This window comes from Chaetodon trifascialis, chromosome 21 (genome assembly GCF_039877785.1).
Source record: "Chaetodon trifascialis isolate fChaTrf1 chromosome 21, fChaTrf1.hap1, whole genome shotgun sequence".
Taxonomy (NCBI): domain Eukaryota; kingdom Metazoa; phylum Chordata; class Actinopteri; order Chaetodontiformes; family Chaetodontidae; genus Chaetodon; species Chaetodon trifascialis.
The window spans coordinates 12,482,613-12,508,281 of NC_092076.1; the positions used below are offsets into that span (position 1 = coordinate 12,482,613).

General features: G+C 46.2%; 1 protein-coding gene across 2 annotated transcripts in view; it reads left to right on the forward strand.

Moving 5' to 3' along the window:
- Positions 1–944: 944 nt before the first annotated feature.
- rhbdl1 (rhomboid, veinlet-like 1 (Drosophila)) overlaps positions 945–25,669 on the forward strand; it is a 40,466-nt gene continuing 15,741 nt past the window's right edge. The window contains exons 1-5 of one of the 2 annotated variants that reach the window (XM_070990556.1): positions 945–1,492; positions 8,509–8,667; positions 16,050–16,274; positions 17,178–17,326; positions 17,475–17,587. In XM_070990556.1, the coding sequence (XP_070846657.1) occupies positions 1,454–1,492; positions 8,509–8,667; positions 16,050–16,274; positions 17,178–17,326; positions 17,475–17,587 (685 nt within the window). In that variant the 5' untranslated portion in view covers positions 945–1,453. Of the gene's footprint in view, positions 1,493–8,275; positions 8,668–16,049; positions 16,275–17,177; positions 17,327–17,474; positions 17,588–25,669 lie in introns of those variants that run through there. The other variant, XM_070990555.1, reaches the window with a different exon arrangement.

The window sequence follows — 25,669 nt, forward strand, 5'->3', positions numbered from 1 at the left end:
GGGGCATTTAAGTCTGTTTCTCTTTTATTTACGAGTTAAGATTTATGTCTCCCCATCGCTTCCTCCCCCTCATCGCCATTGTCCTGAGGAGGAGGGGTCACTGCGGATTTGTGCAGAAAGAAAATACCTTTTTAAACAGGGATTTCAATGAACTCAGCCTCTGCCTGCCGCCCACATGAGCAGTAACAAGTTCCTTTTCATCACTCGTATGTTCTGACCCTCTTGCTCTGCTCCCTGCGTGCCCGTCTCGTTGTTATGCACCAGATTAACATAAAAAGAGCCTTTGTGCTGGCATTACTTGTAATGAACTATTGTATTGAGGGTTCTGGTCTTGCGTTATTGTTGTGGTGGTATTCATTTGAGCTCACTGGAGGATCAGTGAGCCATCCAAACAGTTTAATTCAATTTTATGTTTGTGCATGTGTGTCAGGGGTGTGGAGTGTGCTTGATTGTGCAGCAGTGCATACAAGGCGCTAATGTGCCAGTGCTTATAATTAGCACAGAGATGTAAAGGGCTGCAGAGCGGTCTGGATTTTTCTTTCGGGTGCTGTTGATATCCTGAGTAGTTTAATTTTGTCTGTCCTGCCATTCATCTCCACTGGGCTTTGCAAGCCTAAAACTAACACAAGCATCACATGGTTGATTCCACCATACGTTTGTGCATTAGAAGCTTTTGTCTTGTTTACAATGTGTGTGTGTGCGTGTGTGAGAAATAGACCAGACATATGTGTGTGTGCATGTGTGTGAGTAGTGGAGGGGGTCTGTGCCAGTAGTAAGCGCAAAGCCGCAGTGGAGCCCATCCTCTGCTCCCTCCTTGAGACACCTTACTTGTAGTGAGGAGAGGAGCCGCAGCCCACGGCCACTCCTTCCTCTTCTCCGATTGGACGACAGAGGCCACCTCCCTCCCCTGCCTCATTGGTATGCAGGCGGCGCAGTGTGTGTGTGAAGAGGGGAGAGAGAGAGAGAGAGAGAGAGAGAGAGAGAGAGGTTGCAGTCAGTGCAATGGGATAGAGGAGAGCGAGGAGGAGGAGGAGGAGAGTGAATGAGAGCTGCTGGATCTGCCTCGCCTGCGTGCCTGCCCGTCGTCTGCCGAAGCTGGGCTCACCGCCGCGCCACGCTGCACTGGCACAGAGCAGAGTCACGGCCCGTTTACGCCGCTGTCCGCACGCTCAGCACCGACACGGAGCCACACAGCGCTGGCGCTCACCCCCAGCAGCACCACCAGCGAGGAAAAGCAGGGGCCGAGCTCACCGGGCTTTCTCCATCACCAAGGTGGAGGGGGGGGACGCAGCAGCTACGAAAGGGGCCTGACGCTACAATTTAGGCACCAGCTGCTACCTCAACCACATCCCCCTCCACTTTATCCCATCCTCACCAACGCCACCACCACTCCCCTCTTGCTCCTCCCTATGCCCTTGTCCTCGGCGGCTCCTCTCACCTCCCTGGCCAGTATATGGATAGAAGCTCCCTGTTTCAGCTCATACAAGAGCAGGTAAGCGACAGAGGTTTCTATGGTTACGGGCTCGTGGCCACCTCGCCGTCTGTCCAGGGACTGAGACGCGGAGGCTGGGGGGGGGCTGAGAGCTGATGTTAGGATTGATAGCGAGGGGCTGCTTGCACGGGCAAAATGAGAGCGTGAGAAGACGCGACGGATGCAAGCATCATGGAGCCATGTGGGCCCCGAGAATGCGAGGTCAGATCATGAGCCACAGCAGGAGGGGGGGCATCATGTCATGGTTTATGGAAAGGAGGGAGGGAGGAGGGGGTGTGTGTGCAAATAGACGGATGGATGGATATACTGTATGAATGCATAGATGGACTGATTGATGCGTTCTCCGTTTGAAGAATGAAGATCATCTGATTCCAGCTGCTGCATGAGCTGCAATCACGCTGGACGTGCGTGAATTTGTCTGATTTTCATTTTTCCCCCCTTGTGATTTTCCTCTTCACACATCACATGTCCAACCTTATCATCTCAGGGTCGCGAGGACCAAAGATTGCAAGATTATTCAGCTCTAAGGAGGCAGTTCCCGTGAAGTCCAGGTCACGGTTTTCCTGGAGAATAGAAGCTGTTATTTGGCTTTAAACTTTTGTCTCTTTATGACTGAAAACACAGTGTTAGTGGCGACATGCAGGCCAGTGAAAAATGCTTCTCTTGACATCTGGTTTCGTAGAGTCCTCTAACCAAACTGCTGTTTTTGCCATCCAGTCTATGTTTGAGGAAAGCTTCGGTTTACCATCTCCAAAATTAACAAGCCAACATGGATCTGAACACAGATTCTACCCAGAAAGTATGTGTATGTTCAGCTAGTGCTGTGTGTGCATTTCCAACTCCGTTTCAAGTCTTAACTCGGCTTTCTGATGTGCCATGTGTTTTTATTGATGAGCTGGTGTGTCGGGATTTGTCCTGATTGACAGATAGATCGGGCCATCATTCTGTTCAAGAAAGAGAAATTGATTACCTGCTGCGGGGTTTAGGGGTCACGAGTGGCCCATCAGCAACACATTGATCAACAGACGCTGCAGCCTTTGGGGAGAAGCGTGTGTGTGTGTGTGTGTGTGTGTGTGTGTGTGTGTGTCCACAATCAGCTGCATTTTTTATGAATGTGTGTGTGTGAATGTTTTTCTAACAAGTGGAGGAAGCCCATGTGGGTTGAGTGAGAAGATGCTCTGTGGACACATTGGTGAGTCATTTGCTGTGTAAGCACTTCAGTGATAACAACTACTTAGCGATACCTCAACAAAACATATTCCTTCACAGACACATTTTAATGCGCTATCAAAGAGGCTGACTCATCTGTGTCAACATCCATTGTCGATGTAGCAGGTCCTTGGGCTGGAGATGAAGCCGATATTTCCTCACTGTAAATGGCTGGTTGCTTTATCGATTGTTGGGTTTACGCTGCCTGTGCCAGTATGTTCATATAGACGGTCTGCAGACTGTGGTCCTACTAAGCTAAAGTCTAGACCAAATCACTCACACGAGCTGACGACAGGCTTTTTCCACCTTTGGGAGTCCAAATGGCGGCCTTTGATTTGGAAAAGGTCTCTCTAATTAAACTACAATGAAGTGAAATCTGCCGGTGACAGAAGACTGTGAAGGGGCAAGCTTGTTTTTCACAAAACCTGCTGCCTGCGTGAATATTAGGCGCTCCTTATCCTGGAGATTGCCTCTTTTTTTCCCGTCTCTCTAGATTTACATTGGCACATTCACACTGGAGGCTTCCCACAATGACCCCAGTGTCCCACCAGCCTCTAAGCAAATCCACAAGAGCACACGGAGGTCAAGTGCTTTGCTGAAGGGCATTTCAGGTCTAGTCGTTCGTAAGGGGAATAAATTAGTCACAGTCGCTGCTTAGTTTTTCCACAGTCTGGACTGTTAAACCCGCAACCTCACACCTTTTTAGAAACATTTCAATTCAAGCTACCACCACTGCCCCAACATTTTGGAGTTTCTTGGGAGTTTTGGCCCAGAAGAAAACTGTACATGCTTCAGTTTCTATGAGCACTGCAGGTGTAAAGGAGAGGGGGTGTTGCAGCCCTGTCACACTGAACCACATGAAAATGCTGCAGGGGAAGAGAAGGAGAAAGCAACAGCGGCAACATGACTGAGTTTATTAGTCTTTGTCTGCAGGAGGTTGCAATGCTGAGCTCGGGCTATTTCTGGCCAATGCAGGCTCACACATATGCTCATGATCAGAGCATGCACGCACACACACTCACAGATAGTCCTTCTATTGCAGCACCACTGATAAGGCAACTTGATGGCTAGCAGCACTCAGCCACTGAAGTACGCTATCATTAGTTGGTGAATATGTCCCCATGTGTCGTTCAGGTCTTATCTGGCTTATTTATATCTCTCCCATAAGGACTCTGAATACTATTCTGACATATTTATGTCAAGTAGAGAGAATAAGGCTCTTGTACACTGTCGCCTTTTATCAGGCTCTGATGCTAATTTGCGTTGAGCTGTATTTGAAAATGCCTCTGGCTGTTTGGACTGTATTTAAATGCCGGGAAATGTAGTAAGATGATTGTTCGCATCAAGAAAAATTCTTTGGATGTCTCTTCAGTAGTCTCTACCGGAGGAGAGGGGGGGTTTAGCTCTCAGAGCCGTCACATCGCAGTGCCACAGTGGTAAGGTTTGAGCATAATGATGCTAGCAGCAGGCCAGAATGTGCACTGTGATAATTACAGAGTCAGTGGCCCAGTTGTTGGTGAACACCAGCGAGTCCTGAGGGCAGCCGAGACAATTCAAAGGGTTTTATCTGATGCCATGCAAATATGCTCTGCCCTGTAAATGCCACTGCCCTCTGCAGACACACAGCCCTGTTCAAGCTTGACAGCCTTGTTCACAGAGACCAAAGTGGTCTGTAGTATTGGCTCCGTGCCACCAGGTTAGCGCCGTGCAGCCAAGACTGGGAGCCATACCAGTGCTGCATTCCCTTCTCACACAAGTTCATTTGAAGCTAATTTGCACAAACCAGAATACTTACATTTCTCTGTATCTGACCAGGTGGTCATTAATACAGAGGTGTGTACAAACATGGACGCCTCAAGTCAGCTGGAGCCCTGTGAACACCATTCGAAGGATATCCTGATTTGAAGATTTAGGGCTACTACTGGTCCAAATTAATTATTTAATCTGTGCAGTTTCTGAAAATAGTAAAAAATGCCCGTCGCGGTTTCTTGGAGCTCACGATGAGACCTTCAGATTGCTTATTTAATCCCACAGCAAATCAATTTGCTATTACAGAAGACAGCAAAAGCCAAAAAACCCTGTGAACGTTTGAGATTTTTTTGCTTGAAAAATGACTGAAGCTATTCAGATATTTAAATTGCTGCCAGTTCATTTTCTTTTGATTGACTAATTGATGAATAAACTAAGCTTCAGCTCTGATAAGATTCTGTTTACCAGAGGAAAAGCAGGGAGAGTCTGATAAAACCGCTAAAGTCTTGTCATCTTGAGACGTTACGACGAATGCGTGCTAAGTTTGACAATGGCAGTCTTTATGATTTCTGCTGTAGTAATCAGCTGCGGCGTGTCCTCGCCGCTGCTCGTGTCAGTCTCGTGCAGGTGGGACAGGTCTGGCTGCGTCTCCCCCGCTGGCTGTGCCTCTGCCTCGGTCAGGTTTGGTGGTTTGCTCCTGGGTTGGAGGCTCTCGCTCTTCAACCCCTGTGGAACAGACTGATAAGTCAGTTGTGGGCTGGGGTCAGTCGGAGTCGCTGCGCTGAAGGTAATAGAGGTCTCGGGGGTTAACACTGAGATCATTCCCCTGCAGTCAGCATTCCACTCCTCTTTGCCCTCCTCCTCCTCCTCCTCCTCCTCCTCCTGGCACTCCTGTATACATTCTCATCCTGTGTCTTGTCCATCTCCTCCCACTTGCTCTTGAGCCAGCCAAGTTCACTTGCTCTCTCTCTGCTGTAGCACCTGCACCTTCCATCTGCACCCCCCCCGCCCGCCCGCCTCTCTTTACATCTTAACTCTGCCTTCGTCTTATTACCACCTTATTCTTCCAGCCTATCTGCATTCTGCTCTTCCTTCCCCCCCTTTTGTCGTCTCTTTCTCTCCCCCCTTTTGTGCCATTCCTTCGCCTCTCGAGCGCCAACATGTCGGGGAAAAAAGGGGGTAAAAATACAAAAAAAAAAAGGATCACACACGGGCGACTGGTAACCATGGAAACGCATGCAGCTTGTCAAAGTGTCGCCCTCACCAGTGTTGGATCGCTTCAATAACTGCTTCCCTCTCAGCGCTTTTTCCCTCCTTCTTCCAGCCCGTTTTCTCTCTCTGTCTCTCCCCCCATGTTCGCAACGTCACCAGCCTGCCTAAGAAAAAAAAAAAAAAAAAAACAGGCTCTTCTTGCCAGCACTCATTCATCTCAGTGTACCTCATCTCGCTAATTGATAACCGTAATTGGATACAAGAACCAATCCCCCACCTCCTTGTATCCCCGGCAGACCGTCTCCCCAGCGTAACGTTCCTCCTGAATAAGGTCAGACTACGAAGGGAGCAGCGTAACGGCGTCGGTGCAGTGTGACAGCTCGGCGTCGGCGCTCGGCTTCGCGTAAAACGTGCACGGTCGCATACAGCGTGCCTCTGTGTCTGCGCCACTGCTGTATGCGTAGTGATGTGCTGACATATGGAGGCTGACAGTAATCAGACGTCCCCAGTGTGGCTCTCTGTTCCCCCTGTCAGCCCAGGCTGAGCCAGGAGCACATTAGAATCTGATCTATCTCCCCTCTGTGGCAAGTGAATTCAGAGCACTGGAGTGTGTCAGCCCTCTTATAGGAAAAGAGAAGAAGAGGACCCACTGCCAGACTGCTGGGTTAGGCAGATGCACAGAATAACAGACAGCAGCGAGGCATTTTTATTCTCCGTGCGTCTCCGTTTCCTTTCTGCCTGGCTGTCTCTGTTCTCCTCGCCTCTCTTTTCATACCTTCTCCTCCTTCTACCGCTCCTTTAACTTCATTTTTCATTTCTTTCATTTCATCAACCAACACCGCCCACCTCCCTCTCCCATTTCCCACCTCTTCCCTCTCTGCCGTCTCTTCGTGCTCTCTCTCCCCCCACCTGTATTCCCCACATGTACCTGGCGCCTTACACATCACAGACGTTGGCCGTATCTGCACCATTTTGCTCTGTGAGTCTCAGGGGGAGAACGGGGGCCATGTTTTAACAAACGTCCATGGAAAACACAGTTAAGGGGATTATCTAAAAATAGACCCAGGCCCGTTTTCTTTCCCAATTTTTTTTTTTTTTTCCCCCACATTTTCAGATTTATGTGCTTCCCAGACTGCCTTGACAGGCTCAGGAGCTGAGTTTTGAGATTATGGTGACATGGAAGAGGGACAATGACCAAGAGGGGAGATAGTCGAGTATTGTATGGATTTTAAACAAGTGCTATCAGTAAATACTCTGGAGACAACGATGGCTGTGTGTGTACACAATCTTGGTTAATACTGGTTCAAAGCCCTTTCTGCTGTTCAGTCAGAATCCCATCACTACATCAACCAGCAGTGGGAAAACACTCATTCTGAGTCAAGCATCATCAAAACTAACCCAGTAGTTCCTGCTTCCGCTGTGCTCTCTCAGGTGAATAAAACCACACAAGTTTTCAGTAGTAAAAAAAAGCAGATTAAGTGGAATTAAATGGATGTTTGTGTTCAACTAAATGAGTGTAAAAAAAAAAAACAACAACCTGCAAACAGTTCAAGGGAAGCATAAGCACAGGAAACATGACACACACTCTCACATCAGTGGATTTCCTCATAGATCTTGCTCCTTAGTTGAGCAGCAGAGCCTTAATCTATGAGCTTCCTGCAGCAGAGACTGACACAGTGCGGCGTAATTTAACGCCACTCTCCTCATGTGGCCGACCGAACGCCTTTGTCTCACCATGTCGGCGCGGGCCGGGTCCAGACTAAGGCGGCCTTCTTCTCATGGACTCATGACATGGGCAGCGATGATCCAGCACGACTGACTCCACTCTGACGCAACATCTGCAAGCTCACTCCTCCTCGGGGCAACAAGAGGCTGTCGGTTTACCATCTGAAACCTAATGAGGCTGTGTTAGCATTCAGGAAACAGTCAAATGTGAAGCAGCGAGGGCTCTTCCCATGTGGTCTCTTTGTACCGCTCCAGTTTGTCCTCGGGCGCATTTTCGCAAACAATCAGATGCACTAAGGAGATCTGGCGTGAGAAATGAATGCTCCATTGCCGAGCGAGTGAATGCATTTAAGAGGAGAAGGTAAAGGAGGAAAATCAAGTAATGAGTAGGTGAAGCTGCTGCCCCCCCCAAGAAAACCCACATTACATAAACCAAGCAGTGATACACACCCTATACTTTATGAGCCATTTTTAACCAGGCGCTATTTTAGACGACTACATTCAGCCGTTTTTATGACGCTCTCCCGCTTAAATCAATTACGACGAGCAGCTCTGGCACACAGACATCAGCAGTAATAACCCATGGGCCTGTGGATCTCTGCGAGTGAGCGGTGATTATAAAAGCCACGCTGACTGCGAGCCGCAAATGTGACCAAGGACGGACTCGCACACTCAAATAAAGCATCCAGTCAGAAACAAAGACTGAAAAGACAAGCTCATTTCATGCTGAGGGACACTGCAGGTCACTGTGATTACGACAACAACTACAACCAGACCTGCTCCTTTAATGAGGTTGAATGAGGCTCTTTCTAAGTCTAATTCTGTCAAAGGCATCATAGAGGCAACACGGCTTAATTAATACTAGTGTCACTGTCTGAGTTTATGCCTTCAGCCATGTAGCTCTCATTTGTCTTTGTGAGTATCTATTGTGTCTCTGTGTATACGTCTCAGTGGTCTATCCCTGTTGCGTTCTCCCTCAGGGCAAAGTGACACTTCATCTCTGTGGCGCTGCTAATTAAAAAATCACAATGCATAACAGAAACATCTTCGGTACAGCTGTTATCAGCGATACTGTGTTTTATCCCAGCCGTCTGAGAACTTGTTTTTTCTCCCCCCCTCAGCTGGACCCAGAGAACACAGGTTTCATCGCAGTGGAGAACTTCACCAGCTTGGTGGAGCACCATGAGCTGCAGCTGGACCCGTCCAAACTGGACATGCTGTTAGCCCTGGTCCAGAGCAATGAAGAGGGACAGGTGTGCTACCAGGAGCTCATCGAGCTGGTGAGTAGAAACCAGATGCACACACACACACACACACACACTCGTATACATATCGTGATGCAGATGAAGTCGCACAGGCCGCTCTCAGACGGAGCCGGCGAGCTCTGCAGCGGCGAAAATTGACCGGAGCATTCCGGTCGTCGTCCTGCAAAAGGAGAATCAATCTTCCCAGTTAATGCGTCTGTAAATCCAGACACTTAACCTCGCAAGCCTCGCCACAGCAAGCAGCAGAAAACCCCCTCGCTGAGCCGAAAGAGCCACGGCGCGACAAATTTTATTTATCATAACGGAGTCAAACACCATTATGCTCTGCAGAAATTGATGCGTTCAATAATGTAGCTGCAACAGGAGCGTGAGGACAGCGTGCGCTGTCCCTTACCTGAACGACAGCTGCGGACGTCTTGTTCTCAGGCACTTTTTGTCCTTTGCCTCTGCTTTGAATGTGAGGCCAGGCTCTTCTTTTTCTCCTATCCCCGCCTCTTCACCTATCTGTGTTTACAATTGCGCCTCTATTAGAAATTCATGCATGTGAAAGGCTGATACTCTGAGAGCGTGTGGATGAACACCTTCCCTCAGCTCCCTGCACCTTACAGGCATAAGCAACGAGATTAATTCAGCGCAATGCAATTCTTGGCCAGTGTTCGCTTCCTTAAGCTTCCCATCCTCTTCCTCCTTCTTTCCCTTTTTATTTATCTGTCTCTTTTGCCCCTCTTGTGTGACGCTGCCCATGGTTTGTAATGAAAGCCACATGAGGCCACTCATGGAGTCTCTGCCGCTCCAAACCGGTGTAAAGGTGCTGCTCCCGAGCTGCATCCCGTTTCACCAGCCCTCTTTCTCGCTATCTTCCTCTGCCATTCCTTAAGTGTTGGTCTTTTTTTTTTTTTTTTATCCATCTCATTTCAGTGCATCTTCAACCCTTCCCTCCTCAAGCCATATAATATTATCCCCCACCTCCCTCCCTCCCTCTTTTTGAACCTCCTCCTTGAACTCTCAGATCTCATTTCCTCCTCTTTCATTCTACACTTCTTGTGAGCATATGTTAGGTGGGAAAAAAAAAACCATGCCTCGCTTCGACGGCATCAGGGAGACACTTTTAAAATTGCCCATCAGCCAAATGCAAATTGCCTTCGATTAGCCCAGCATCGGTTGTAGCAGGCAGTAATCTGAGGCAATTTGAGACCGCCCAGCCTCAGACATAAATCGACCCCCAGGTCCGATTTTAAAGATTTACCTGATGCACATATGTGATACCCACACCGTGCTCATGCACACGATTTGCATATATACAAACACTTCCAAGCATTCTATTACTAATTAATGCAGCCACCCACTTCCTCTCAGTCTGCCTCATGCCTCCCCTCTCCCTGACATACATACGCTGTCTCAAACCCAGACAGACTCTCATTCATACGCATGAGCGCTGCCACTACAGATTTGCTGACACTAATTCAGAGGATATTCCAATGTTAATGTGAGCCTGGCCTCCCGTCGCGCAGCACGTGATGCGCGAGCTCGGCAGGTCTCTGTTCGGCGGGGCGAGCTGCAGGACGCCGCTCGGCGCGTGCCACGCATGGCGTGACATTTCCAACCAGGTCATCGAGCGAATACCTCCGGCCTTCTCTCGCTCCTCCGCCCCTTCCTCTCTGCTGCTCTTTGACTTTTAGAATTTTCACCTGCGTCTTTGCAGTTTCATTTCTTTCCTCCCTCCGCTCTTCGCTCGCCGCTTGTTGTCCGACCCTTCTCTTCCTTCCTCCCTCTCCTTTCACATCTCTGTATCTCAGGCAGATTCATAAGCAGCGCTCCACAGTGACAGATGACAGTCATGTTTTGATTCGCAGATTTCAGTGCTGCCATTATACAGTATCATAGCCAGGGCCTGGGGTCTGGTGTCTCTGTTGATTTGTGGTCTGGCCTCGATGGTTGATCTAACTCCCCAGTACTGTATTAAAATAGAGGTGGCAAGGTTCGTAGTGTGTGTGTGTGTGTGTGTGTGTGTGTGTGTGTGTGTGTGTGTGTGTGTGTGTGTGTGTGTGTGTGTGTGTGTGTGTGTGTGTGTGTGTGTGTGTGTGTGTGTGTGTGTGTGTGTGTGTGTGTGCACGCACGCTCATTCAGTGCCTTTGCGATGCTTTCAGCCCACAAGCTCTTGCGATTTCTCTCGGTTGTGTCTCGGGTGTGTGCAACATCCTTCTGATTTGTTGTTCTACATTCGCTCCATGCAGCCATGAATCCACGGCACTTCTCCCGACCTCAGTGGGTGTAAATGTTTGAATCGCACCGTCAGGCAACAGCTTCTCCGGGCGTCTGAGCGTGCGCGTGTGAGCGCGTGCGCAAGTACAAGACTGTCACTGCCATCGCTCATGTTCAGCCCATCTTTCATGCAGGGCAGTCTCAGCCAGAGAGCTCCATCAGTTCAGCCAGAGGGGAGAATAAGTAACGCTCTGCTAAAATCTCTCTTGGGGAACCACACACACGCACACACACATTTACTCACTCATACATGTACACTGACAGAGAGTGTAGGTGTGTATTTGACTTACTAATTCACAAAAATCCCACAAAGCAAGACAACCAGCGCACATTTTACAGGCGGTGACACGTTTCCGCACAATTACTCACAGACATCTCGTCGATGCAGGAGGCTGAGAGACACCCGAAGTGTCAAAGCTCACACGTGGTGGTGGGGGTGGGGGTGGGCATATGTTTATGAATCAAGGGTAAAACATGAAGTCGGAGATATTCCTATGTGTGTAATTGCACCTATTGATCTCTTTAAAGAGAGTGCTTTGATACTATCATGTACCAGCTGTGTAATTGAAGAAGTGTGTCATTGTTTTCCTTCGGGTGGTAATTTGGCTAATGTTCGATGGAGATCCAAAATGGCTGCCATGGTTAATTACACGGGTGGAGGGTGTATTTTGCTGATTATGGTGGGGGATTCTCTTTGTTCAGGTTGAAGGATTTTTAAGACTGTTGCTTTGTCCCTCATTTGTAGCCTTCCGCCCAAACAGTGCACTTATATTTTCACTTCCCTCGGGAGGTAAAGTTAAGGAAACGCTTATGTAATGTGTATTCAGATGCTCTGCTTTAAACTCGGTGTGTGTTTTGTCACATTCGAAGCAGTATTGGAAGAAAGAGAGCTTTTGCTGACTGCGGAAATTAACTTCAGTTACAGCACCAGCCAGGAGACGCTGCGCAGAGAGTCGAAATACAGTATTTTAAAGATTTCAAGTCACACTAAGTGCCCGCGGTGCATCTGTCTCCAGGGACACAGATGTTACCTATCAACATCGCATCCCATAGAGAACTCCATTCAAGGCTTTCTGTTGTGGACGGGTTAGCGGCTAAAAGTGCTGCACTTTGCTTAAGTGTCCTGGAGTGAAGTTTTTTTTTTTTTTTTCCTTCCCCAGCATTTTAGCACCGCAATGATTAAAGCATGAAGGAGGGCTGTGGCCACAAACTGCTGAGGGGAAAAAAAAAAAAAGGTGGACTCTGGTTTTGACAGGATTTGGGCAAGAAGGAACCTGAGTATCTGGGTCAGGGTAGAATCAGCAGGGGCTGAGATGCGCAGTGATTTAGATTCTGCTGCAAGAGTGCATGAGCGTATGTATGGGGGGGGGAGCAAGGGAGAGGCAGGCTTTGCTCTTCTGAACGTCCTACAAATTAGAAAGTAAATGGGTATAGCGACACTCAGTCTGTTGGTAGTGAATCATAATGCCAACTTGGTTAATAGGTGCAGTTTTCTAATATTCTACTAATGATTAATGATTTATTGTGTGCGTGTCGACGAATGTTACTAAAAGATGGTCGCCGCCATAAACTCCATGGATGTATATATATATGGATTGTTTATCTGCATCTGCATTTCAGACACCTGAATGGTCTTTAAACTGCATCTTTTTAAATGTTATTACTAATTAGTATTGAGCTGTGAGGTATTGACCATGTGGTGTGGCTAATTAATCCATCAAGGACAATTGACTAAAGCTGAGAGCAGCATGTACAGTAGGCAACATGCGGCTATCAAGAGGAGGAGGATGGACCCTTACTGTTTGACACACACACACACACACACACACACACACACACACACACACACACACACACACACACACACACACACACACACTGCTGTCAGTTTGGCCCATTCAGTTGTCCCTAAAGGGGAATACTATCTTTATCCTTGTGCTCTTAGCCTCAGCATCAATTAATCCCTGGCAGACGCTGCCTCGTCAGGGAACTTCCACTGTTACTGATTCACAAGTCAGAGCCCCCACCCCCCACCCCTCACCCCCCATTGTTTTATGTGTTGACATGTGATTTTTGGCGCACCTTGCCCCCTCGCTCCCCTCGGCACGTTATCTCAGGTTTTTTTGGCTGCCCGGCTGAGCTTCATTGTCTCCTTTCGCCGTCTCGCTCCCGCCGTCGCTTCAAAAGGCCGCTAATGCTCACTTTAGAGGCGGCGGCCCCGCACGTCGGGGAAGGCGAAGCGGAGTGACAGCTATGCTCAGCCGTGTCTGGTGGGAACAAATCTCACAGAGGCGGTATGAATGGGAGGGAACTCGGCGCGGCGTGGAGAGGTGGCGGGTGTTGTCACCAAGCCAAACACGGTTGAAATAAACTCAGACTTTATTTAGAGAACAAAACCAGCAGAGGAAGAAAACACAATTATATTTACATCCCCGAGCCTCACTCTATTGCACCTCTCTATTGCATATATACACACTTCCTCTTCTTCATTGGGAGGATATCTCAATGAAGACATGTCTCTCCTTCACTGTCCGTTGGTGACCTCAGGAATCTGTGACTGGAGCTCACCCAGGCAGTCATCTCATCTCCCCTTCTTAATTTCCCCTCTCTGCCTTCTAATGTCCCTCTACTCCTCTTCGTCTGCTTTCACTCCCCGCCTCAAGTATAGCATAATTGCATTTTCCCTGATTTCCATACTAAATATGCATCCATCCCATCTGTGGGAGAGCCAGCAGCCCAAACTTGACATCGTTCTGGTTATCACAGTGTAACAGGCCTCTCACTCGACAACCACCAGTGTCATAATTACCCACAGTTAGGGTAGTTACCTTGTCCTGCTCTGCTAACTTCTAAAAGGGATTAGCATGGGTTTTTTTTCAGTTTTTTCTGATTGATTTCTGGTAAAAGGAAAAAAAAAAAGGCGGCTGCTCCGTTTGTGGAGCGATCTGTCCATTGCTTCGTCATTATTTGCTCATTTATTTACAGTCTTTGCCTTTTAGCTCAGTAGCTTTTGGAGCTATTGACCCACAGTTTCTTTCACTTTGTCCCCTGCTGTGTCCACATATACAGTAATTAGTCTACAAGCAGCAGGACTTGGCTAATGAATTACAAATGGTGTACTTTAATGGGGGGGTTGTACGTCTACAGGCCCCCTTTGCGGTTTCAGTGCACTTCACATGAAGCTGCCATATTGGCTGAGATTACTATTATGAGAGAGCTGTGCATAAGGTCTGCTGTTGTAGATTGATACTGGTAACAGCAGCAGCAGCTGCTGCCCACGTGCCCTCTTTCTCTTCCTTCGCTGCTTTTCCTGGAAACTAATTTTCATGAAGTGTCACATCACATCGTAACACACGATTTAGAGTTAATTGCTAAATCAGCCAGTTGTCCTCAAAGGAGCTGTATTGTTTTAGCTCCGCAGGAGACTCCGGACATCTGGCATCGCCACTGAGTATTAATTAATCTATACTTGTGAAGTGTGCATGTGAGGAAATGCAGATATTGACTCTAAAGGATGTGTGCTGCAGGTCGCTGGTCGGACAGTATTTTCAGAGGTAACTCTGGCGGAAAAAGGACCCTGTCCGTCGTTATCCGGATGGTTCTCTGCCTTGCATGTCAAAATAGTGGCATTAGGATAGTTTTCATCCTAAGCCTCTATTAGAGAACTTATCAAGAGCTGGTCCCGCTGGCCTGCAGGCTGCTGCAGAGCTCCTGCTCACGAAGCAAACCTGGAGTCTGTGATAACATGAATACACACACACACACACTCGCAAACATGTGCACACTTTCTCTCTTTCTGTGGCTCCTTTTAACAAAGATTTACTTTTCAAGGGCAAAATCACTTCCACAGCCCATTTGTTATGATGTCTGCGCCGCGTCGACCCCGCCAGCAGTCACGCTGACATTCTGTCTGAATCAAAAACCACTTGTACATTATTTAAGTTTCTTATCAGCCATGAATATTCAGATGCAGACTTGTGGCAAAAAAAGTGATCACCAGTTGTTTGTACATGTAACACGGCTTTGATATTAAATATTGAAGGTTTATTTCTAATGCCAGTTAAATAAAAACGCTCATTACAGATTTATTAAGCAGCAACGGCTGTTTTAACTCCTCATTTCTGCATTAGTTTGAATTAAATCGGCCATATTTTTTAGCAAACATCTCCATCGTGCTCTCAGTGCTAGCATCTGTCCTTTATCTCTCCGCCACACAGATGGGACTGAAAAGACTGTCAGTGCGTTGAACAAAAGAAGATTTGAGCGGTTTTCAAAATGCTGATTAATCGTTTCGTGTGAGAAACAGTCCTCAGCCTTTTTAGCCCCGTTTTGTGATGACTAAGTGATTTCCATTCATCAACACATGGAACAAAAAAGGTTGGAAAACCTCAAAGTCACACATAAATTAAAAAGTTCAAAATAAAGTTAAAAGTACGTACCCACAGAGTGCAAAACTTCTCTGTTTATTGAAGCGTGTGAAGGCTGTCAGAACAAGAGTGTCGCCGCCCTTTCCCCTGACTATACCATGATAAAAGTAGAACTTTCTTAAACCGTCATGCTACCCCTGCTGAAATCAGTGCTTTATGAATGTTAGCTCCCCATCTAGGATGATTAGTCACACTGATGAGCTTCCCTCAGATTACATGAAAAGAAACCATCTTCCTTTACTGATGTTTGATCCACTTAGCGTGACGAAAGTTTCGGATTTAATTGCTGGAATGAAAAATTCAGCAGCGGGCGATGATGAGATCTGCTCAAGGTGTTCTTCAGCTGCTGACAGCGACGCTCATAAAACAACCTGAGACAAGTTTATTGCAAGAAAGACATTAAGTCATCAAGTAGCAAAGAACAAACAGCAAATGAATGCAATGCTGGTTCCTTAAAGTCGCAATAAACTAGTCTGTCAGCTGAAAGAAATTGTCTCTCATCTATTCTTTAAGCATTAGTCTGACATTTTGGGAAATATGCTTATTTGCTCTCTTGCTGTGAGGAAGAAGTGTCTACCAATCTATCTGGTAAATGTAAGACCACAGCTTGCTTGGTTTAGCCTACTTAGCTTAGCATACAGACTGGAAACAGCGAGCTCGGCTCTCTCCGAAGGCTGATACATCCATGTCTTTTGACCTTCTCTTCAGATGAGCAGTAAGCGCTCCAGCAGTTTCAGACGGGCCATCGCCAATGGCCGCCGCACGCTGCAGAGGGAGATCCTGCTGGATGAGACGGGGCTGGGTCTGTACAAACGTTTCGTCCGCTACGTGGCCTACGAGATCCTGCCCTGCGAGACGGACCGGCGCTGGTACTTCCACCAGAACCGCCTGTGTCCCCCGCCTGTCTTCATCGCCATCGTCACCATCGTGCAGGTGAGATTGATATGGATTTTTCGTCCGATGCATCCCGCCGATTCAGAGATGCCTGGAACATGTTCGGCCTGCTGTATTGTACTTGAGCATGTGCTACTAACCCACAGCGCTGACTTTAGGCTGTTCTGTTGGCTCAGTTGTTCGCTTCAGACCCGCTGAAAAGATTTTCTGCCTTTGATCACACGCTTTTACTGTGAGCTCGATGTGAGCTGGTAACCCATTTGGGAGTCAGGGGCTTAGTGGGTGCATTTAATGCCATTCCCCCGATCTGAAACCCTCAGCCAGCCTGCATGCAGGGATTTTTTTTTTTTTTCCGACTCTGATTTTGGAAATTGGAAACCAGGTCAGCGAACACCCTGGCCTCCACAGTGGCATTAAATGACCTGTAAAAAAACACAAACGGCCTCACGGATCACTGTTGAATGGTTGGGGATTAAGCGGCGGAAATAACCTACAGCTTCTTAACAAAACTTCAACCCTTAAATCATCATAATTCTGAGGAGAGAAAGCCAAGTGCTCTCTTAATGCCTCCAGATGGCACTGAATGGTCTGTAATAACAATGAGGATGTGATAATAACGCTTCACATTCATTTTAATTCACAGAGACAATGAGTCATTATTCTATGAAAAGAAATTAATGGAATTGAACCAGATGTGCTGTTTTTTTTTCTTTTTGTTTGGTTTTGTTGTTTTCTGTGGGCAGCAATTGTCTCCACACGTCTAATAGGCATCAGCTGAGGGACGCAGAAAGACGAGAAAACATCACGCGTTGTCCGTAAAGCACAATGGGTTTTGTTCTGCGGCACAGTTTCCACCTTTGTACCAGCAGTCTGCAGAGAGAGCCTGTGATGGGAACATCAGCGAGAACTGACAGTTTGGTGTCACCTCTGTGTCTGTTGCAGATCATCGTGTTCATGTGTTATGGCATCATGCTAAACAAGTGGGTACTGCAGACCTATCAGCCTGACTTCATGAAGAGCCCCCTGGTCTACCATCCCGGCCACCGTGCGCAAGTGTGGCGCTTCTTCAGCTACATGTTCATGCACGTTGGGTACGGACCTCTGCCCACCACCCGCTCGTATCTGTCACACCGGTTCAGTTAAGATCCGGTCGGTTGTTGCGGATGTTGCAGCCGTAGGAGGAGCACATACTGTATGCTCTCATTTGAATCTTTTTCTCTTCCTGTGCTCTGTCCTCAGTTTGGAGCAGCTGGGCTTCAATGCTTTACTGCAGCTGATGATTGGCGTTCCTTTGGAGATGGTCCACGGCATCTTACGAATAAGTCTCCTTTACATGGCAGGAGTGCTGGCCGGTGAGTACGCTACTATGATTATGTAAACCAGTGGATCCTAAAGTGGAAGTCAAGACATTTTTCATTTGCAGATTTTTTAATGATATTTCACCATGTAAAAAACAAAGGTGACACTTTATTAACCACATATTAACATGTCAAATCTGAGGGAATAAGAAATGATAATGCTGCAGCTAAGACTGCTAACATGACAGCTCGACTCTTTAACAAAAGAAAAAAAAAAAAACTTGACAGTTTTAGATATAATCTGCATTGCATTGCTTTCTGTTTTTAGACGTGTATCTTTTCCCGTCCTCAGTGTGCTTGTGCAGTTGCTCTGTGCAATTGGTTTCGGCGCTACCTTCGTCACTACTTCCAGCATCAAATGTACCTCCAGTGAGACTGAATTAGTTAGCATCTTGTCCTCAAGCTGACACCCATGAGTAGGCCTGTTTGATGGTTGCAATAAATCCGACCCGGCTGGTGGTCCAGACCTTTGAAAAAAACACGAGTCACCAAACCGAATGCGGCGGAGTGACTCACTGTGCCCAGGGGTCTGGCTGCTGCACTCAAGTCTTTGTTGACGAGAAACCTCATTAACTTTCATCCTCCTCCAGCCAGTTTGGAGATTGGAAATTTTAAATCCACACTGATTGCTGGATGTGGTTCCTCACTGCGGCTTTTTTTTTTTTTTTTTTTTTTTTTCCGCCGTTAATGCGTATTTTCAGAAGTCATATCAACACGGCTGCATAAACCTCTTTTCCCTTTCATCTTCACTGGGGAAAAATTCTGTCTTGGATCTCGCAAATCTCTTGCTAACCATTATTTGATTACTGTCAAGAGCAGTAGTTTAATTCATGATCAGTTACATTCATCCATTGTCAGTAACGTGATTTTTAGGCCTTCTTTTCTGAGTGAGAATCCTGATTCTTTATTTTTCTTTTCCCTTCCCCTCTCTGCACATGCAGTAACAAAATGGAGTTAAAGCTGTTAATACTCCTCGTGCTCTGTAAAAGTCAGACCCTCAGTGCCCTATACATGCATGCATACACACTCTTAGCACTCATGAATTATTGTAGCTTTGATTTATTTTAGCAATGATGACAGAGAGAGCGAGGGAGCGAGCGTGGGACTTAGAGGAGGAAAAGTGGGAGAGTAATGCAGGGTCTCTCTCTGGGGAATTAGCCTAAGTGCAGTTTGAGATGCTGTTTGGAGATTTAAGCTGCAGCCTGGATCAGAAAGGAGGAGAGAGCAGCGAGGAGACGGTGATATTTGTACCCCCGGAGCCTGGAATCGAACCGCATTCAACGCAGTGATCAAAAATTGAATCGGTGTAGTACAAGTTGAAGCTGTGTGTAACTGTCTGGAATGAAATTTGAATTTCACTGCATTTAACTTTCAACGCAGTATAACCGGTGTGAACTGAGTTTCAGCTCCTTAGTCTGACACATGTTCCTCCTGAACAGTGGGGAAGAGCTCATGGTCACAAGCTGGTGAACAGCTTTTCTGTGTAATTTCTCTGTCTGATCCTGGTTTGTGGAGCTGAAATTGGAGCTGTGATGGCACCGAAGTTGCCAAAGTAGCCCATTAGAAAGCAGGTGGTGCACTTGGACTCTTTGTGTGTGTTGTGGAGGAGTCTGTGGGGGTTAATGGCACTAGAAGAGCAGCAGTGCTGCTACCTGTAGGTGAGACAAACAGTAACTTTTGGCATGTTAGCATGCTAAACTAAGATGCCAAACATGATAAACATCCATCCATTTTCTATACCGCCTATTACTTTTGGGATTGCGGGGGGGCTGGAGCCTATCCCAGCTGTCAATGGGCGAGAGGCGGGGTACACCCTGGACCGGTCGCCAGTCGATCGCAGGGCAACACACATGACAGACAACCATTAACGCTCACACTCACACCTAAGGACAATTTAGAGTCACCAATTAACCTAATGAGCATGTTTTTGGTTTGGTTTGGTTTATTAAGGATCCCCATTAGTCTCCACCGTAGTTAATTTACATTAATAGTATAATAAAAGAAAACACAGAGAAAAACCAAACAAGAGTTCATCAGTCAAAAACCTAATCAAATTTGATATCTTTTCTGATTATTGCTATCTTAAGTCTCTTTTTGAAAACAAATTTATTTCTGATAATGGTCAAGTGTGGTGGAAGCATATTCCAGTATGATATGGCTCTGTACATGACCGTTTTCTTAAGTGCGTTGGTTCTGGGCTTTGGTAAAGCAAAGTTACTACTTAGTGCTTGCCTAGTATGATACTGATGTCTTTCACTTGCAGGTACTATTTCTGAAAACAAACAGAGGGGTTTCAGTAAGGAATACACATTTTTTAAAAACAGAATAAGACTGCATGCCAGTCTTTCATGCACTCGCATCCATGACAACCTGGCATGCATAGTATCCACACTACTTCTGACAGGACATTGAAGTGCTAGCCTTGCCGCTCTGTTTTGAGCATACTGAAGTTTACAAAGTTGTTGCTTTGATGCACTAGACCAGATAACAGGACAGTAGTCCAGGTTTGACATAACTAGAGCCTGTATAACTAATTGAATTGTATTGTTAGTTAGCAGGTGAGCACTAATGGCATAGATGCTATTACTCATTCTGGCCACTGTATTATTAATCTGAGTGGACCATGACAGTATCTCGTCAATGGTAACACCCAATAATTTCACTTCTTTAACCTGCTCAATTGTGGCACCATATAGAGAGAGGCATAATATCTTATCTGTCCTGAAAGTGTATTTGGATCCTATAGTCATACATTTAGTTTTTTTAATATTAAGCACCATCATGGTCTGTGGGAGGAAGCCGGAGTGCCCGGCATGCACGGGAAGAACATGCAAACTTCACACAGAAAGGCCCCGCCCAACCAGGGAATCGAACTGGCGACCTTCTTGCTGTGAGGCACGCCACCGTGCCGCCCATGATAAACATCATGCCTGCAAAATATCGGCTTGTTAGCTTTGACCTTGCGAGCATGGTAGCATGCTGATGTTAGCATTTAGCTCACAGAGTCGCTAACATGGCTGGAGACTCTCAGTCGTGCTGTTTTATTTGGTTTTCTGTGGTTGTTTTAACTGAAGCTACGGTGTAAATATACTGTAGCTGAGATTTTATGGACTGCTTTTTATGTTTGCACATGTTGCGCATTGGTTTACAATGTTTTTTCCAGTTTACACAGCAAAACTAAATTGGAGAAAAATAGTAATATCACAGGACAGATGGGTAGGTAGATATGCGAAATATTAGATCCATTTATTAGTCAGTGTATCTCATACCAGCCATATATTCTTCCTTTTGTGTGTGTGGGCGTCCAGACTTTGGTTCCACACGTTATTTCACTGCGTCACACTTTGCATTTTGCCAGTTTTCCCCCTGCCTTTGTAAACATACAATTGCTTTTGGATGTTAGAAATTGCACGACACATTAGACTATTCAGTGAAAATCTTGATTCTTTTTTTTCCACTCGCCCCATTTTGCCGCCCATGGCTGTCTCATGTTTATATTCATGCAGTCTTATTCTAGCTCACGAGCTCAATCATGTCGGCTGTTGCTATCAGCTCTTGAACGCATGTTGCTTCTTATTTTTGCGCGGCAGCCGAGCTCTCAGGTTGTAGCTGCATGCCGTGCGTGCATTTCTGGAGCAACGCACTGCAGGTATTGTGCCTTTATGTGTGTGCCTTAACACATTGCAAGAATTTCCGCTCCTTCGGGCTTGCTTTCAAAGCCAAAAGTACGACTTTTTTGCTTTTTGATGATGCCTAAAATACTGTAAAAGCATAAAACTGTTCTCACAGATATACATATCTGACATGCATGAACACACACATCTCTGCAGTCATTATCTTGAAGATAACGAGTGCCGCGGTTTAAAAGAGGAGGTGAATTAGTTTCCCAAAATGCAAGGTTTGAATCTGGGCAGGTCACATGGAGTCACATACACACCTGTAAACCTTGGCTATGGCCTGATTTTGACTGCATTGTACTGGTCCTGCACTGTAGTGCCCCCTCTGAAAATTAAGTATGACATTGCACAGTCTGTCCTTGGATGTGTGCTGACAAAAGGAACAATTCTGTAATTATTTTCTGACGGTGCTGTTCAGACCCTGGTCCTTGTCCTTGTCCACTTTGCATCCACTCAGTAATCCTTCATGGCTCTGCTGCACGAACAGCAGCTGAAGAGCCCCTCTTGAATTTCATGTTTCCAAATCGGAACAGAATATCAGACTTTTGATGAGTTTAATGCAAAATATTGAGTCACCGTTTGAGCCCAACTCCACGTCTTTTTACTTCTTTCTCTTCCGGCTCTCCTTCCCTCAGCGTCTTTGTGTGCTTCAGGACATCAACAGGTGCCAGAACACCATGTTTTTCCTGTTCGCCCTGTGTGAGCCTCAGGGTGTCTACCTCCCCTAACACCATACACTTGAGACAATCCAAATCTTCCAGCAGCCTCTCGTAACAGCAAGCCTGCTCTCTCGCCATGTCCCACTCTGCTCAGATACCAGCGTGTTGATGAGGCTTTAGTGTTGACAAACTCTATTTCTTCTGCTGTTCGCTGCCTGTCAAAGTCGATTCTGCGAACTTCAGTGCAAAAAGACCTCGAGTGAAGCTTTCGCTTTGAATCATCTGATTTTTGCTGAAATATCAGCAAATTTCTTGTGAAAACAGAATCAGTTGACGGCTTCGCTTTTGGTTGTAAAGATTAAGTCGTAGTCAGGCGTGAAAGAAATTTGAAAAGACCGTATTTAGAGGCAACAAGTGTCATGTCCTGTGTTTTGGTTGTTGGTGTCAACCAACTCTCTTTTCTGTTTGCTGTCGCAGAAAAATAATATTTTTCAAAAACATCTTAATTGGATTTTGTTTTGATTTATTTATTTATTTTGGGTTTATTTTAATAGAGACACAGACATGCATTGAACATTCTCTGAGCTGAATAATTCCACAAATCATGGCATTTAATTTGCTATGCTTGTCCCCAGATGGCCTTTTGTGAAAACAAATATGCGTAGTGCAATAGGAATACAATAAAAATGCAATAAAAATACATAATGCAAATATGCAAAACAGACAAGTAGAAGATGAGAATGATAATAAAAAGTTCCATAAAATAATACAAACTCCTGAGGATAGACACCTCCTCTCACCCCAGGCTACGTGCCTGATTATTCCCTCGCAAGTGCTTCTTAGAAGTGCATTTACTGAGCTTAAGTACAATTTTGACAGACTTTCCACATTAATGCTACTTTATACTTCTACTCCACTACATTTCAGAGGGAAATGTACCTTTTACTTCACTGTATTTATTTAACAGCTGTAGTTACAGGGACCTTTATGCATAATGGTTATTTCTGATACTTTAAGATCAATTTGGTGCTAACTGTGACCAGTGATTGTTTTCATCATTGATTAATCTGTCCAAAAATAGTGAAAACAAAAAAACCATCAGACCCTCTCATAGCCCAAGGAGACGTCTTCACAGTGTGTTTTTCCGCTCAACCCAGAGTCCAAACATCTTCAGTTTAAAGTGATATATGGCGAAGAACAAGCAGCAAATCATCTCGTTTGACAAGCTGGAAGCAGAGAATATTTCCACAATTTCCGAATCCTTCTTCCACCTCCGTCCCTGGATGAATAAAGGCTAAGAAAAATCCAATATATGCACCTGAACTGAATGTCACTGAACTGGAAACCCTCAGAGGTTTCACTGTGTCGCTGAGCACCTTAAGAGCAGGTGGATTGGCTCTCCAGCACGTGAAGGAGCCGATGGTTGAGTTATGCAGGAGGATTTTCTCCCCGCGTTAGCTAACTGTAATTAACCATCAGCCGGCGTTTGAGAGCACTGTGCTCACACTGCTTATTGGTGTCCTCCGTCAAGAGGAGGAGGAGGAGGAGACATGTGGCCTGATGGCGTTTGTGTCCTGTTGAGGAATTGGAATGGAAATATGATAAATGACTGCATGTCAGCATAACCTCACAGCTGCGAGTCAGTTGATGTTGTCATTACATGTAATGTTTAAGCCTTCAGCGGTTGATTAATGTTGTTCTGATGTCAGGCAGCAAGGCGGCGGTGTCAACTTTGTGCTGCGGCCTTGATGCTCGCTGCATTGTTGGTGCTAATTTAGCCCGACGATTGTTCCTGCTTTCTCTCATGCTAATAAAAGCCCGTTCAAACTCCAAATGACTGGAGGTCTTCAGGCTTATTTTTGCCTGTGTTACGCTACTGTTATCAGGTTGCTGTTATATAACTGATTGATGCTTCTTAAAAGTGCACTGCACATATTTAGGCAGGGTAAATATGATTATATACGCTGCCAGTGAATAGACGGCCTTGGTGCGTGGCCAAGAGTGACTTTGTCCATCATCCATTTTGCTGATGTTTGATGTTTGGTCGAGGCACACAAGCTGCAAGTTATTCCGACGTGAGGAATCCCCAAAAGGCCAGAAATACAGCTTTGGGATTAAATCTGCGAGATTAAAGTCAATAAATTTAAATGAGTGATTGGGAAAAAAGAAAATAGAGCTTTAATGCTTTGTTAGATTTCCAATTACAGAGCAGGGGATTATTGTAACAGATTGACATCCAACAATCCATCATCTATAACCATAAGCTTTTCATTTGGAGGCTCATGGGGGGCTGGAGCTGATCACACTGGGCGAGAGCCGGTACACCCCGAACAGGTCGGCTTTATAGGTTTTATTCACTGTCCTCAGTTTATTTGGTTATTTGTTCTCTGTTCATTTGTGATACAGAAGCTTGATACTATCGCATTAGTTTTCTTTAATACACTTGATTGAAAATGCATCACGAGTGGAGTGAACATTTATTTTCAGCCTTGGAGAGTGCACTTACCATTTTTCCAGAGATTTCAACTGCAGTTCACTTTTTTTTCCCCTCAGCGGACGACTCTCTGCTCTTAAATTGAATTTCTGTTGAAAGCTCCGTAATGCTCGGGAAAATCTTGGAAGTGAATGTAAAGTTAAGGTGGTTTGTTGTTGTATTATTAAGTCCGTTAACAGCAAAAACTCTCGATTTGAAAAGCCGATTCACAGTGGTGATGGAGTTTTTCTTGGAGCAAACTTGAGCCGCGTAAACCGATGCTGCCGCGCCTTCAGACTGCATCAGCAGCCAAGCTGGGTTAATGAGGGAGAGATGAAGATAAAAAAAAAAGAGACAGAGGGGGCAGAACAGGAGAGAGGAGGCATCAGAGAACAGACGGCTGGATAAATAACTGTCAGTACCAGAGGGGCGTGACTCAGTCTCTGACTATCCCAATTTGGCTTTGACTCACATCAAGCGCTGGTGTAGAGATGTTTAACAACGGGCTGATTTGATTGGCTCGAGGAGGATCTGGGAAGTTTTGTGGAGAGCAGGAGGCGTTTTTTTTTTTTTTTAGCCGCCTTCAGCTGCGGACGCCCGTGTGCACAAACCGTGGCGTTGCATATGTGGCTGAAGAGTCTGGGCCTGTGTTTCTGAGGTACTCTCCTGGTGCTCAGCTGAACTGAGGAGGCAGGGTGACCTTGGTGCGTTGCAGAGGCTGCCAGTGTGATTATGGTAATTCCCAACCCCCCCCCCCCCCCCCATCCCACCCCATAGTCAACTCTTCCGAGGTGACACCAAGCTCACTTCCTCTACAACCACCCCCTGCAGCCTCGCTGATAACAACACCGAGGACGATGAATATTTCTACTGTAATGCAGCCTAATTGAAGGTAGCCCATTTATGTGGCGCCAGCCCACCGTGTTTATGGGCGTCCATTTGCATCTGCTGTGTGAAGCCAATCCAGAACAGTAATATTTGTCGGGCACTCCGTTGGAATAAAAGAGGAGGCTTGTTCTGCGCTGAGTTCATATTGCGCTTACATTTCAAGGTCCTCCGAAGAAGAAGCCAATCGCCCTCGCTCTACCCATCACTGCGGCTTCATAACCTTGAGCGCAGGACGTGATTTCATGCTCTTTTTCATTGAAGAATTTCAGTCGTTTCCACCCAAGGTCAGCTATTGTGCTGAAAAGCAGTCGTGAGTGATAACCGCTTCGGTCGTGACGAGAATTTTTTTTTTTTTTTTTTGCGTGTGTGTTACAGCTCT